This window comes from Anastrepha obliqua, chromosome 4 (genome assembly GCF_027943255.1).
Source record: "Anastrepha obliqua isolate idAnaObli1 chromosome 4, idAnaObli1_1.0, whole genome shotgun sequence".
Classification (NCBI taxonomy): Eukaryota; Metazoa; Arthropoda; class Insecta; order Diptera; family Tephritidae; genus Anastrepha; species Anastrepha obliqua.
In genome coordinates, this window is record NC_072895.1 from 75096616 (window position 1) to 75111970 (window position 15355).

Consider the following 15355-nt stretch of genomic DNA (forward strand, 5'->3'; position numbering starts at 1 on the left):
TCTTTCAGCACCCATCGTATTCTCCGGGCCTTGCACCGACCGATTACCATCTTTCCCCGCTGTCAGTCCAACCATATGAAGGACGTTACCTTCGATAACAAAGATGTACTTAAAAACTGCCAACAACTTATTTAACACCAGACCAGGCGATGTTTTGGCGGAACGGCATCAACAAATTGGTCGAGAGCTGGAAGGAAGTTGTAAACAGCAACGGCGAATATATAATATTGAGTTGGGGAAAAAGAAATGTCGTATTTGTGATCGAAATTTGACTCTTTATTTAACGTACTTAGAATTATCCGATTCAAGTCAAATATGCCCCGTTTTGTTCGCAAACTTCTTGCCATTTAGAAGGCAACTTCTGACCGCTTCTGGTCAATCGTCTGCTTTAAACGGCCAAGTTGCTCACAGTAGAGGACCGAGTTAAGGGTCTGGCCATAGTTGAGCAGCTCATAGTGGATAATTCCCTTCCAATCCCACCAAACACACAGCAAAACCTTCCTGGCGGTCAATCCGGGATCGGCGATGGTTTGGGCCGGCTCTCCGTTTCTCGACCACGATCTTTTTCGCTTGGCCTTATCCTACGTGATCCACTTTTCATCGCCAGTCACCATCCGCTTCAAAAATGGGTCAAGTTCGTTCCGTTTTAGCAGAGAATCGCAAACGTTGATTCGGTCCAAGAGGTTTTTTTCCGTCAACACGTGTGGCACCCAAACATCCAGCTTTTTTTGGAATCCAATCTTCTGCAAATGGTACCAAACGGGCTTGTGCTCTACACCTAGTTCCTGACTAATCAAGCGAATGCTCACATGCCGGTCTCTTTGGATAATTTCAACGATTTTATCTGTCTCTACGACGATTGGCCTACCAGTACGGGGTTCATCTTCGACGATATCGAATCGTTACAGTATCAGGCCCATAAACTTCACAAATTTTTGCCGCCGCCTTCGTTGCATTTTTACCTCTAAGGTAGTAATAAAATCGTAAAATTTGACGAATTTCTTGCTTGGTGGACTCCATCTTTGACGCGCTATAACTTAAGACTGAAACGTACGATAACAACACTGTCAAAGAGACACTTGTAGTACAGATTGTCGTCTTCAAATCGCCGTTTAGTATGACCCGATGCAATAAGTACAACGCAACACATGTTTTAATGTCGCGCTCAATTGACAAAATACGACATTACTTTTTCCCCAACCCAATATATCGTATAAACATAGCTTTGGTTTCCACTCACTTAAAAGCCCGCATATTTAATGAGCTTTTAACAGCAATGCATTCTTCCAAGAACAATCGCAAACTACTATTAGTTCTGCAGATATGCCAATTATTGCCCTTGAGTAAAATATTTTTGGCGTGAAATTTTTACATTCTTGAAATTTAGATATTAATATTGACATATTCTAGGTTAAAATGTGAAGCGGTCACAACGCAATTCCTGTCTCCACCAGGCTTCTGAAGCTTCGACAGCAAAGTTGTTAGCAAGTTCTCAAGTCTCCAGAGCACAATGTAGTCGCGTAGTGCTTTATATGCGCATAGATATTCGGATATTTCATACCTTTGCGCAAAGTGCTATGAAATTAAAGCCTTCACGAATGAATATGCTTTCGCTGAGTGATTTAATAGCGCAATAAAAATTCAGTACTGCCGCCGAATGCGCATCCAAAATGAAAGCTTTAAACACTTTTTATTTTTAGTTCACGCCATTCCCACTGTTTATATTCTAGCAATTGAACGTTGAATATTCAATAGCAGTTCACTAGAGCTTTCCGAATTTAGATATAATATCTTCATGCAAATGGAGGTGATATTGTTAATAAAATTTTATAATACACTTTTCAAGGTGGTTGAATTTAGTGGAAGCTCAGAACTGACACTCAAAGCTACGCTGCACGTCAGTATTCGAATCGAAATTATTTCTACGCATTTCTTTGCCGATTTTTAAATGGCATTCCCATCTATTAGCTAAAGCGGAGAGCAAAGCTTTATTATCTAATACATATTTTTCTTATTTTTTTTATAAACAGTGCACAGTGCATACATACTTTGCTCTACATATATACCATACTTATGTATATATATGTACATATATTGCATTTACTTGCATTAGTTCGTAGCTACAAACTTAAATGCAGGTCCATTTCATTTACGTAAAATTACTAATACCAAGTTAATGTTTAAATTTTTTTTCATATGCTTCGCGTTTTCAATTCATAAACGAAACGCAACAAATACAAAAATCTAGTTAATTATAAATTTTAGTTACAATAATTATTTAGTAATTGTAATAATAGTAATAATAAAAAAATTGCTTTACTTTGGTAAAATTTATCATTTGTTCTGTATACTCAAATAGCAAAAGCTCTATCAGCGTACAAGGTCTAACACTCAAAGCTTTCACACATTTTTATAGAGTTTTTCATGCACTTAAAAATATTTTGGATCATGTTTTACATAGAAAAACATAATATAACAAAAACAAAAAATACAATTACGACTAAAAGGCGAAAATTATTTGTAAGCTCTTAAAGATTTTTATATACATATGTAATGTATGTATTTATTTATTTGTATGCGTGAATTAAAGCAGCTTTGTAGCGATCTAAAATGTAATGCATTGAACACCTGAAGGAGTACAGTATGTTGTTACGTCAACATAATAAAATTATCAACTATTTGCATTGTTAATTTTTGTATACAATACATATTTATATTTGCACACAAATAATATGGAAATTTGTTGAATGTGTTCAAAGATTAGCCTAAATTTATGTAGTCGCATTAGATAAAGTTAAAAAATTTGAAATAATTTCCATACGCGATTTTGTATTTTTTTTTTTTTTTTGGTTTTTGGTTTTTTGTCAAGTGTGTGTGCGTTTTTTTTGTTTTGATATTTATTATTATTTGTATTTCCTTAGCTAATTATTTTTTAATGTTTGCATTTTTTGTGTGTTGATGGCACATTATGATTACATTTCTCAATTATCATTTGTTTTTTTTTCATTTTATATGATTTCTCTTAATATCTAATTTTTTTCCTTATAGCTAATTTTAGTGTGTATGGTTTTTCTTTGATTTTTTGCATTTTTTAATTATCTTTTCAGTTACTGCTACATATGTACTGCTTTCGGTTAGTCTTAACACATTTGCACATTTTGCACCTTCATTTGGTATGCCACTTTCGTTCATCTGTTCCATTCTATTTGCTTCATTCTATTTGGAAAACTTTTTAGTTTATTTACATGTGACGCTTCATATGCAACGCCAAGTGATCTGAACGGGAGAAGCAGCGATCACAGTTACGACATTTAAACGGCTTGGCGCCCGTGTGCTTGCGATAGTGTCGCGTCAATTCGTCGCTGCGTGCGAAACGCCACTCACATCCTTCCCAAGAGCATTTATATGGTTTCTCGCCTGTAAAGAGAGAGAAGAGGGCGAAGATGAGATCATAGGCAAAGGTTTAGCCAGCTGATTAGATAAAGGTTCATGAATACCTTGATATTATGTTAAACTATAAACTTAGTTACATAAAACATTTGGATAAAAAGCTTTCTGAGACAAAACTTGCAATAAATACATAAACGCTCCGAGGATAAATATTTCAACCGTTTTTCAATACTCTCTATACCCATATGACTCAAGAATGATAGAAAGAAGATTGCGCCCATCAAGAGTGCGTGACGTCACGTTTGCTGAGTTGTGCAGTGTTGCCAACCATTTGCTCTTCACAATAAATTTACTGCTTTTTTATACCCAAAATGCAAAAATTTTTAAGTTTCGTGTTTGTTTCTTTTTTTTAATTTAAAGCTACCAAAGTTTCGGTAGTTAAAAAACAAATTATATTATTAAACAGAAAAAGGTTAAAAAAGGTCACTCTGGGAAGATTTTAGTGCTAATGAAATTTTTTTTACTCTTATAAAATTTGATAATCTGAAAGTGTGAATTTAATTTTTGGCTCCATTTAAGGTTATGCAAGAATATTAAATCTTCTTCTCTCAACTCTTCTTAAGATTGAAAGCCTTTTTACACATTTTAAAAAGCCTTTGAATTTATTGAATGCGAATTAAACCCATAGAGATGTAATCGTTTCTTCCGGTCATCAATCCTTAGTGAGACATATGGCATTAAGAGTTGTATTCATTGTAAAAATAAGCAACAAAATAACAGAAAATACTAAAGAAACCATACTGACATTTTTACAAAAAGAGTACCTTATCTAGTTACATAACTTCAAATATAGCAAACAAGTCGTTCCCTTAACAAAAGAGTCTCGCTTAACAAAAAAACTCATAAATTAAATTGTACATAAGCACATTCTAAAGACAATTTGTCACACATACAAAGTTCTTTAAGTGATTCAATAAAAATTTGTTGGGTTATTTTCTTTGAATGGGCATTTTAGTGCATTTTTATGTCCAAAGCTAGGCAACACTGCAGTAGCGAGAGAGAGATTTGACTGCCGAAAGCAGAAAAACACCAACAACACCTGCAATCGCGGGCAATACCACCAGATGTTAAAAAAAAGTAAAGCTAAATAACACTGGGTGAATTATTTAAATAATTATTAAAAAATGTATATTTTACAAAATTATAAACATTACATTTTAATTAGAACAGCTAAAAAAATGTCATGAAGATAGAACTAAAACTCCGAGACTAAATAACAAAAAAAAAAAATGCTAAATCAAGTTACGAAAATGGTAATCTGGCCATACTGGAGCTAAAATCACGTAACTAGTTGTCTAGGGACCACGATAGGCGCCATCTCATTATTCTCTCCATCGTGCATATGACTTAGGTATATTACACGGTGCCTTAGTCTACTGGCAGACAGACTCCGTCGCATCATGGCTAAGGAAGCAGTAAGGTAGGGATTACTTTGGGTTAAGAAGTGGACTAAAATAGTATACAATGGTATAGATATTGATTCTTTTTCAGTCAACTTCCATATAATAATAAAGGCATTTTATTAAAATTTTCCTAAACTTTCAGGCGCCTCTTGCCTCGAAAAAAGTGGTTTGCAACTTGGTTTGCAACAAAAAAATCGAAATGCATTTGTCAAGGGGACCCGGTGGTATAGAAATTTCTAAAAGTCGATTTTTTGTTTTTTCGATTTTTCGAAAGAATGGTATCTTAAGAATATACTGTGAAATTTTCATGCGAAAATTTCTAATATTATAGCTTCTATAGCCCATTAACTAGGTAGAGAGCGGTCCGCGCGCTCCTGTACCTTAAACTTTAAACTCATTTATCTCGAAACGACTTTTTTCGGCACGACGGGGATGAAAACAAAAAAAATATTCAATCGAATCACTTGAAATTTGGATATGTTGTTCACAACATGTTTCGCTATCGTCGGAACTAGAATCATAATTTTATCTAAACAATTTCCTATTTTTTAAAACCTAAAAACCCAATTTTACGAACTTTTTTTTCAAAAGTGCGCCATTTTGTCAATTTTTCATTTTTTCGATTTGTTCTAGTTCCGACCATAACTGCACTCTTTCTGATTAAGAATCTTCTTCAATTTTGTATTTTAGATGAGTAGAAGCCTCGAAATCATCTACGCCGTCCGGGTTCGATTTTTCGAGAGGGTCATCTTCAGCGGCATTTTTATAATAATGTATGCTCAATAAACGTACTAATAAGCCCGGAAAGTTGAAACATCGTTTTTTTAATTTTTAATGGCAAAACAAATCGTGAAAATAGGTGAAATTTTCGTGCTCTAGACCACCGGGTACCTTTAAATAAGATGTTTCCAGAGGTGTCCTTTAGAGTTTTTTTCCTTTTTTTTTCATTATATCATAGTACTTGTATTTAATAAATGGAAAAATTTTAAAAGAGTTACCTGAAATAGCATTGCAATTCATAAGAAATATATTCAATTGCATGTTAGAGACTAAATACTTCTCACGACTATGGAAAATTGCTCAAATTACCGCCATACCCAAACCAGGAAAAGATGCCACCAAAACTGCTTCATATCGACCCATCAGCCTATTGCCAATTCTTTCAAAAGTGTTTGAAAAAATATTGTTCGACCGACTAGAACCAATTTTGACAGCAAAAAAAGTGATACCAAGCCATCAATTCGGATTTAGACGGCAACACTCAACAGTCCAACAAATCCACAGGGTTACTAACAAAATACTTAACGATATGAATGACAAAAAATATTGTGTAGCTGTATACCTAGACATTGCAAAAGCCTTTGATAAAGTTTGGCATAAAGGACTTTTGCATAAACTCAAACGAATCTTTCCACAAAACTACTTTGAACTTTTGAAGAGCTACATAACTGATCGAAAATTTTATATAAGATATGAAGACGAATATTCCGATATTCTACCAATGACAGCTGGAGTACCGCAAGGCAGTGTATTAGGTCCTCTCTTATATCTAATATACACCGCAGATGTGCCAACTCCGACAACAGATAATACAATGATAGCAACGTTCGCGGATGATACTGTATTAATGGCATCAAACAATGACGAAAAACTGGCGACCTTTACACTTCAAAAATTAATAAACAATACAGTAAATTGGTTTGACGAATGGGGTATAGAAGTTAATAAAGACAAAACTATACAAGTTATATATACAAACAAAAAGACATCAAAATACAATCTTACCTTAAAAAACAACAAAATAAAAATCTGCCCAGCAGCAAAATATCTTGGAATAACTATTGACGAAAAACTAACAAGGAAGCAGCATATCATTAACAAAAGAAATCAAATCAAGAATAAGTACCGGCAATTAAGTTGGCTAATCGGACGAGCATCAAAACTATCACTGTATAATAAAGTGACTATATACAAAACAATTATTACTCCTATCTGGAAATACGGAATAGAAATATGGGGAACGGCTAAAAACACAAATATCCAGCTCATACAGCGAACACAATCCAAAATATTACGAAATATAACAAATGCTGGTTGGTTTATTTCCAATGAAGCCATACATCGTGACTTAAACGTAGACACTATCCAAGAAACAATCACCAAATGTAGCACTAAGCATATACAGCGACTGTTAGTCCACCAAAACGAAGAAATGCGTAAAATAGCACCGGCCGAAAATATCAAACGAAGATTAAAGCGACTCACACCGACTGATCTAACTATAAGATTTACAGTGTAATCACAAAAAACAATAATATAATAATAATAACAGATTCTTTTTACATTGGTAAAAGAACTTAATAGACCCTAATTGTACAAAAATTACATATTGTTAATATATAACAGACTGTAATAAATAAAGGGAGATATAAAAAAAAAACAAATAGTACTTGGAAGCCAGAAAAGCCATTTTAGCTGAACAAATCTTTAAATTGGTTAATGTAATTACGATTGATAAGGTATCATTTAAAGAAATAAAAAATGCAAAAAGAAAGTTCAAATACCTTATCCGCAATGAGCTATTTGAAATCAGAGGAAGCTATTTCACAGAGCTTTGGCACTCTTTAAACATTTGGCAGACTTGAATCTGAGAGATTCTCAGCTAAATTCAGTATACATATGTACGTGTGTACATATATTTCAAGAAATAAATCATCATAAAGCACGCATATTTCACACTTTGGAAAAGCCTCTAAGTGTAAGCTTGGCATCAATAAAGAGAGATTTAATAATCGGGGTGCAGTTATAAGTCGCGCATTGAAAAAAGTAATTGAACGGTAATCTTACTTGTCATACATATATAATATGTACTTGCATAGGCATACACACACACTTGCCTTCCCAATATTGCATACGGTTATAATATAGCAGATATTTATTCAAATATAAACGAAAAACTTTATCTGCCTTCTTAAGTACGAATTCTTTGTTTCAGTTTTTGAATAAAGCAAAGAAACAAAAAATTAAATATTAAATACAATTCAAAAAGTATGTGTGTTAAATAAAAACAAAATTCTCATACAACTCAAAATGAAGAAACTTTTCGTATTTCCCTAACAAAATATGCGCGAGCAAAGCGGAAAAAAGCAAGAAACAACCAGAGAAACTGTTGTTTCTACCTCAGCACATCCAAGGCATATTCTAAGAAATAAGTAAGCAAAGCAAATACTGAAAGAAAAATAGCTATAACAACAACAATTGTTACGAGTACTAGCAATGCGGTTCGTAGCTCAAGCAACGACAAAGTAGATGAAAAATAAAACTGCAAAGGATGCTGAACAACTGCGAAACAATTAAACAAAACAAAAGAATTAATATTTACAAGAAAGTCAAATATTGTAATGAGAATATTTACTAAGAAAGAAAATGGGTGATATACTCGTAATATATACAGTGGTCACAAAATTTATTCGTACACTCACAGTTTATAAACAGATACACCTGATAAAAAAAAAAAAATAATTGGCGCGTACACTTCTGTTAGGTGTTTGGCCGAGCTCCTCCTCCTATTTGTGGTGTGCGTCTTGATGTTGTTCCACAAATGGATGAAATTTGGGGATACACCTGATACTTTGCATAATTTTTTACAAAGGAACAAAATTTTAATATATGGTAAAAAATAACATTTTTATACAATATTTAAGGAACAAAAACTTCCAAGTTCATTTCTAGAATTAAAGAGCTTAAGGAATAAGGCACAATTTTATGCAAAAAATACTTTGTTGGGACTGCTTCTTTTCGCCAATTTTTTGGTGGGCCAGCTGATCCGGAAGCATTAAATTTGGCTCATTTATATAGCGTTTGGCGAACTTCAATCTCTGCTTTCTATTAATACATATCTGGTATGTAGGGCTAGCGGTGTGCCACTCTTCTATGAGAACCAGCGTTATGCAGACAATTAAGGGGTTACATGGGTTTCGTCCGGTAAAAAGAGGCCTATTTTCAATATTTTTTTTTCTAGGTAAAAAATTATTTATTTAATTCAAACTTTTTTCTGTCTTATAGATACATATTTAAAGAATAATTTCTGAAATTTTCACAAAAAAAATTAAAACTCCTCCATTGTGACGTCATTTCCGGTGACCCCTCGAAAAAAAGGTGCGTCCGCGTTGTCAGCATAACTCCTGACAGGCTCTTCAAAAATGAAAAATCAAAAATAAGTGCTTTAGTTAAGACCATGAATTCGTACTTGAACGAAGGAAAGAAGAAAAGTAAAAATTGGAATTTTGACAGACATTTTTCCAAAAAAATGAAAATTTCGGTCAAATTTGCTTGACATTTTGTTTTTCTTAAATAGTTGTAATTGAAAAAACAAAATCCTTCGTTCAAGCACGAGTAAATTGTATTTCGAACACCTGTGTAAAATTTCATCAAAATCGGCTGAGTACTTTTGAGAACATTTGACAACCGACTTTGAAAACACAGTTCCGAGAAAAACGCGTTTAAAGTTTTGAGTAACAATAAAAGTGGCTTGGAACGCACACATTCCAAAGGCTGTATCTCCGAATTTATTATTCGGATCGACTTGAAAATTTAGGATAATATTCCTGAGATGTTGTAGAAATTAATAAGTTAAAAAAAAAATAAATCGATTTTTTTAACCAACGAAACCTATGTAACCCCTTAAGGACTGTTTGTGGGCTTATTTTTTTATGCAAAAACTCTTGAATATTTCGCACAGTATCATGGAGGTTATTGTCGGATTTTGCGCGACTGATGGTACTATGTTGCGTTCCTCACGTGGAGTCAATATTTTTCGCCTTCCGGCTTGGTGGTGATTAGCTTCCAATTTATCAGTATTAACGTAATTAGCAGTAACATTTAGCACAGTAAAATGCGATTTGCCAATTGTTTTGCCGATTTCGCGCATATACTTGTTTTCCAAGTACAATTTCATAACAATTTTACGCCAGCGAGATATTACGCGCAAGTGAAACTGAATCGGCGATAAAAGCTAAGAAAAACCAATCTTATTTCGTTTTCAGCAATATTAGTAAAAACACAAACAATCTTTACCGTTACTTTTGCAGCACCGATATCATGAGCTGCAGTGTACGAATAAATGTTTTTCCTGCTCTCCTTGGAACCTTTCAGTGTGAGTTGAAATAATGGGAGTTTTGTTTGCGGCAATTCATTAGGAATGCAACATTTTTACAGTGACCCAAAAGAAATATATTGTCACAGCAAATATTTTGCGCAAAGCTAAAGTTTTTTACGTACTACGCAGGGTGTACGAATAAATTATGTGACCACTGTAAATACATATTTTTGACTTCAACGTATGAATGTAATAAATTGTGTAGAAGTTTCAAGTTGGTACAGTGAGTGAAAAATATGTAAATATGTAATATAAAGTAGATAAAGCTAAAAAAAGTGAACTGCAACATAAAATGCAAATCTGTAAAGTCAAATAATTGTATCGTTATCATTCTACCTTAATGAAAAAGCACCTATGTATCTAGTTTCAGTTACGGCTTTGCGGTCATGGATAGATATACTAGTGCTTATTTTCGGACCGAGTATGCAGAGCCATGCATGGCACATTACCATAGATTATTCTTTACACACAACAATCCAGTTTTAAAAGCCTACCAAAGTATTGGCTATTTTAAGATACTATTATAATGAACAGAATGAAGACTACAGCGGCACATAGGTATTAGTTTAAACGTATAACCGCTTTTAATCAGTTTGATGTGGAGAATGTGGAGTGCATTTGATAGAAAGTTCAAAACATAGGAAGTTAGCATACAATCCAAACAAAAGATATGTATACTACTGTGGGCAAAAAGTAAGGTGAATTTGGTTTTAAAATGAAAAATCTTTATTTACTCTTGTAAATCAATTTCATCCCCTTCAAAATAGTCCCCTCTTGATGAACACTGATACACTTATGCCAACGATTTTTCCAATCCCCGAAACATGCCAAATAGTCCATTTGCGGTATAGCCATCAGCACCTTCTTCGGAGCCAAATCAGGCGAATACGGTGGTGGCGGAACGATATTTGTGGAATTTGTGGCGAAATGGTCATGAAGAACGAGTGCAGTGTGAGACGGTGCATTATCGTGATGCAAAAACCAAGAATTATAGGCCCATAATTCTGGTCTTTTTAGACGAAATGCTTCACGTAAACGACGCATAACGCTCAAATAATATTCCTTATTAACAGTTTGGCCAGGTGGAAGGAATTCATAGTGCACCCAACCACGAAAATCGAAGAAAACTGTCATCATGATCAATCTTTTTGAACGACTTTGACGTGCTCTTTTCGGTCTGGCCTCGCCTTTAGCACGATATTCGCTTGATTGGTCGGTTGTTTCAGGGTCGTAAGCATAAATCCAAGTCTCATCTCCCGTAATGATGCATTTGAGCTTGTCCTGATAGTCTGAAAGCATTGTTTCACACACATCAACGCGACGACTTTTTTCCAAGAAATTGAGAGTTTTCGGTACCAAACGAGATTTGACTTTCCGTAGGCCCAAATGGTCTTTCAAAATGGGTTTCACAGATCCTTTTGATATTCCGATCATATCAGTAAGGTCTTTAACAGTCAACCGACGATTTTTGAGCACTAACCTTCACTTTATTGACGTGTTCGTCATCTGTTGACGTCGATGGTCGTCCGGAGCGCTCCAAGTCATCAACACGTTCTCGACCTTCTTTGAAGTCTTTGTACCACTTATAAACACTTTTCTGCGACATGGTTGAATCACCAAATGCCTTCTGCAACATGCTAAACGTTTCCGCAGCCGACATTTCATTCCGCAAACAAAATTTGATGACACTTCTCTGCTCAATCAAATCAGACATTGTAAAAATCGAAAAATGCACTCTTGGTCGTTTGGTAAACACAAGCGTAAATATATTACTGATAATGACATTCCCATGAAAGTTGGCCCAGATGTTATTAACAGTGTTGCCAACTCATGAAAAAAATAACTAGAGCGAAATTTTAATCCCGCGAAGTTTGGCAAATAAATTCACCTTACTTTTTGCTCACAGTATACATGTATAATATTCATAAAGCAATCATAGCATAAGAAATATTCGTTTAAATGTACTTAGGAAAAGTAAGCAAGTACTTGAATCAGTTCAAGTATTCTTTTTGGCATCGAATTTCCTAAAATTTTTAGCGCAAACATTTTTAATTTTCAATTTCATTATGTGTATTTTTGAACATGAACCCTGGAACTATTACGACACATAAGCTTTGCTATTTCAGTTGCAATTTTTTGGTCGCCTCATATCTAATCGTCCCAATTTGTCTATTTATCAATTTTTGATTAACTTTTGTCGAATTTTTGACTGATATCATCCGTTAATTAGATATCCAATCTTTCAAATTGAATATTTATTTCGAAGTTTGATTTTTTCTTTCTTCATTAATTATTTTCCTATAGGAACTTCTTATATCTTCTGAAAAAATGTCAAGAGATCACTACCATGGTTTTTTAATTATGTCTATCGAAAGATAACTTATCAATCTTTACTCTAAATGTAAAAAAATAAATGCAACCTTTTGTAAGGGAGTGTCAAAAATCTACTGTCACAAGTGAGCAAACCTTTAATAAATGAATCATTGTATTTGGCCCCCATTACTTTCAAATAAGTTTTGGACTATAACTACGTTGGATGGGAACCCCATGAATATTATATTACTCCAAAAATAATTTGAAAATAAAAACTCAATGTCATGGAATCTTAAATTATTCTATATTATTTATCCTGGATTTTTGAAAAGTTTGCTCACCCAAGCCAAAATCGGTTAAAGCCGCGATTCACACTTAGACGTCAATTCAAAAGCCACTTGCAAGAAGCCATCAACAATAACCACAACTCAACTTACCCGCGCTTGAAATTCTGGCAATTTTGTTCTGTTGCCAATTTTGTCTAATTTTTTGGTTTTTTGGCCATTTCAATTACTTAAGCGTCGAAGCGGCTATAAAAATGCCAAAAGGAGAATCGTTGGGAAAATATTACAAATGCAGTCAAGTGAAAGGACACAAACAGACCAGAAAAATGGTAAGCTCCGACAACAGCAACACGAATGACAAACGCCACACTTAGAACTGTAAAACAAGAAGTTGTGAACTAAAGCGGCAAGTAAACAAACGGAACAGTGATGCTAGCAAATAGCAACTCAACAACCGCCACATCCGAGCCAAGATTTTCGAGCAACAAAAGCCAAGTGCGACTAAAGTGAGTTAGTAGCTACCAGCATGTGTAAAGAGATATTTCAAATAATGTTGTAGTTGCAACAAAGATGGCGAAGGACTGCGATAATAGAAAATTCACCAACAGAAAATTAAAAATTCCTTTCGAGTTTAAAACAAAAAGAGGCGTAAATACGCAAGGAAAGATGAACAGCATAGCAGCAGTGAGATAAAGAAGGTGGTTAACGGAGGCGACAGAGGAGCATGTTTTCAAAAGTATTAACATGGCAGAGCAAGTAAAGTGGAATAGCAAGATAAAATAGACATGAACGCAATTTCATTTAATACAGTGAGTTAGAACCAAATATTCTGGAAAGCATAAAGGATGACTTCTGATTGACTTCTGAAAAGGTCAAGAATTTTGCAAGATGGCACTGTTCTATTTGGTATTCACTTCTCACCAGCCACCACCTTAACGGCAAGGGCAATGCTTGGGAAGGTTCTAATTATTACTAAAATTTCCAATATGGAAGTATAATCTGTTGTTCATAGTGGAGATACCTTGAAAAGTTAGGAAAAATATAACAGCTGCTGGTAACGAGACTACGACAGGTTTGATCCGTAAGAAAAAGTTCTAATTGCAGAATAGAAATATCGTCGCTTAGATCAAATTTTGTACGTTTTCATTAGGAACTACTTTTCAAAATTAATCATTCCAAATTTAATGACACACTTCATTCTTTGATATTCGAATCACAGCCGATTTTTTTAGAGACGTTTTAATTATTTACGAATCAATTACGTCCTGGCATTTTGTCAACTTAATCTTACGCTTTATCATTCTTGGCGGCCAACTTCTGAGGCTACGACTCCGGAAATATCAAAAAGCCTAAAATATAACTACAGGGTGGGCCATATAGCGTTTGGTTTTTGAACCTCCTATTTTTTTGAGAATGGTAACACAAATGAAATGTCAAATGTGTTCATAATTTATTTAAAGGTTCGACATTTACGAAATGGGACGCTATACGCTTGAACAAAATTGGGAAATATTGAAAACCTATTTCCAAAGTGGTGAGTCTTCTTCTTCTTCCGCAGTTACAGTAAATGGCGAGCGTTACCGTGAAATGCTCAACGAGTTTTTGTTTCCAAAAATTGAAGAGGATTACATGGATGACATTTGGTTTCAACAGGACGGTGCAACTTGTCACACTGCCAAAGTTACAGTCGAACTTTTGGCTACCGTTTTTGAATTCCGATATCAATTGGCCGCCTCGGAGCTGTGGTATATATGTATATAGTCTGTGTCAGAAAACAGGAACCGCGATTATTCATGAAGTATAAAAGATATATATTTAAAAAAAAATTTTACATAAAAGTACTGTAAAACTACTCAATAAGCCGCGTAGTCTTCATCGTTGTCGAGTATAGCCTGGCATCATTTTCATGCTTTGAACCAGCTTTTCTGCGTAGCTCGTCGACAAACTAGATTTTGCGAACTTTACGCACGAGTTGCTTTAAATCATGGACCGGGTCGGCATCTGAGTACTGGGAAGGCCAGTCCAATACTGTGACGCCATTTTCTTGTTTTGTTGTTTCTTAATGTGTTGTTCTGAGAGCAGTGGTTTTATTGATGTGGGACGGTAGGATATGTTCGTCTCCTTCAGTCGACGTGGTATTGACACTCACATCTATTCCCTTTTTAGCAGGAACTGATCGTGCTTGGCGTAGTCACAAGGAAGAGTCCCGCTTAAAAAGTTGAACGATCACTTTATTCTGCTTTTTTGTCGTCACTCGCTTCAAGCCGCGCTCGGAAAAGTCATCAAAATTGTGGTACACCTTACACCTATATTCACAACAAACTTTTTTGATTTTTTAATCACTTTTGCAGCGGCGTAAGATAATTTTGGCATTTTCGAATGGGTTGATAAAAATACCGCCTCAAAACGCTTCGCGTACTTCTCACTCATTTTTATTTGGTTGCGTTTACGGGAAAGTTTCGATTGACACTAATCTGAGTTAGCAGCACTGGCGTTGTTGATGTTGTTATTCTGGCAGCAAAAAAATTCCCCATGCATGCATGGACAGTGCTGCTGGAGTGGCAGTCCTTGGCCGAATACATAGTAAATCCGGGTCGTTCCCGTAACGTAGAACCGACTGTCGGGGGAACTGCATTGGCGGTGACCTACAGTTTCAAGCCGACTCCGTGCGGCAAATATTTTTTATGAGGAGCTTTTTCATGGCAGAAATACACTCGGAGGTTTGTTATTGCCTGCCGAGGGGCGTC

The 15355-nt window shown here is 34.9% G+C and overlaps 1 protein-coding gene across 1 annotated transcript in view; it reads right to left on the minus strand.

Moving 5' to 3' along the window:
- Positions 1-2525: 2525 nt before the first annotated feature.
- The window catches only part of LOC129244226 (Krueppel-like factor luna), a 48666-nt gene continuing 35836 nt past the window's right edge, over positions 2526-15355 (minus strand). The window contains exon 4 of the mRNA XM_054881841.1: positions 2526-3417. Coding sequence (XP_054737816.1) covers positions 3242-3417 — 176 coding nt within the window. The 3' untranslated portion in view covers positions 2526-3241. The remainder of the gene's footprint in view (positions 3418-15355) is intronic.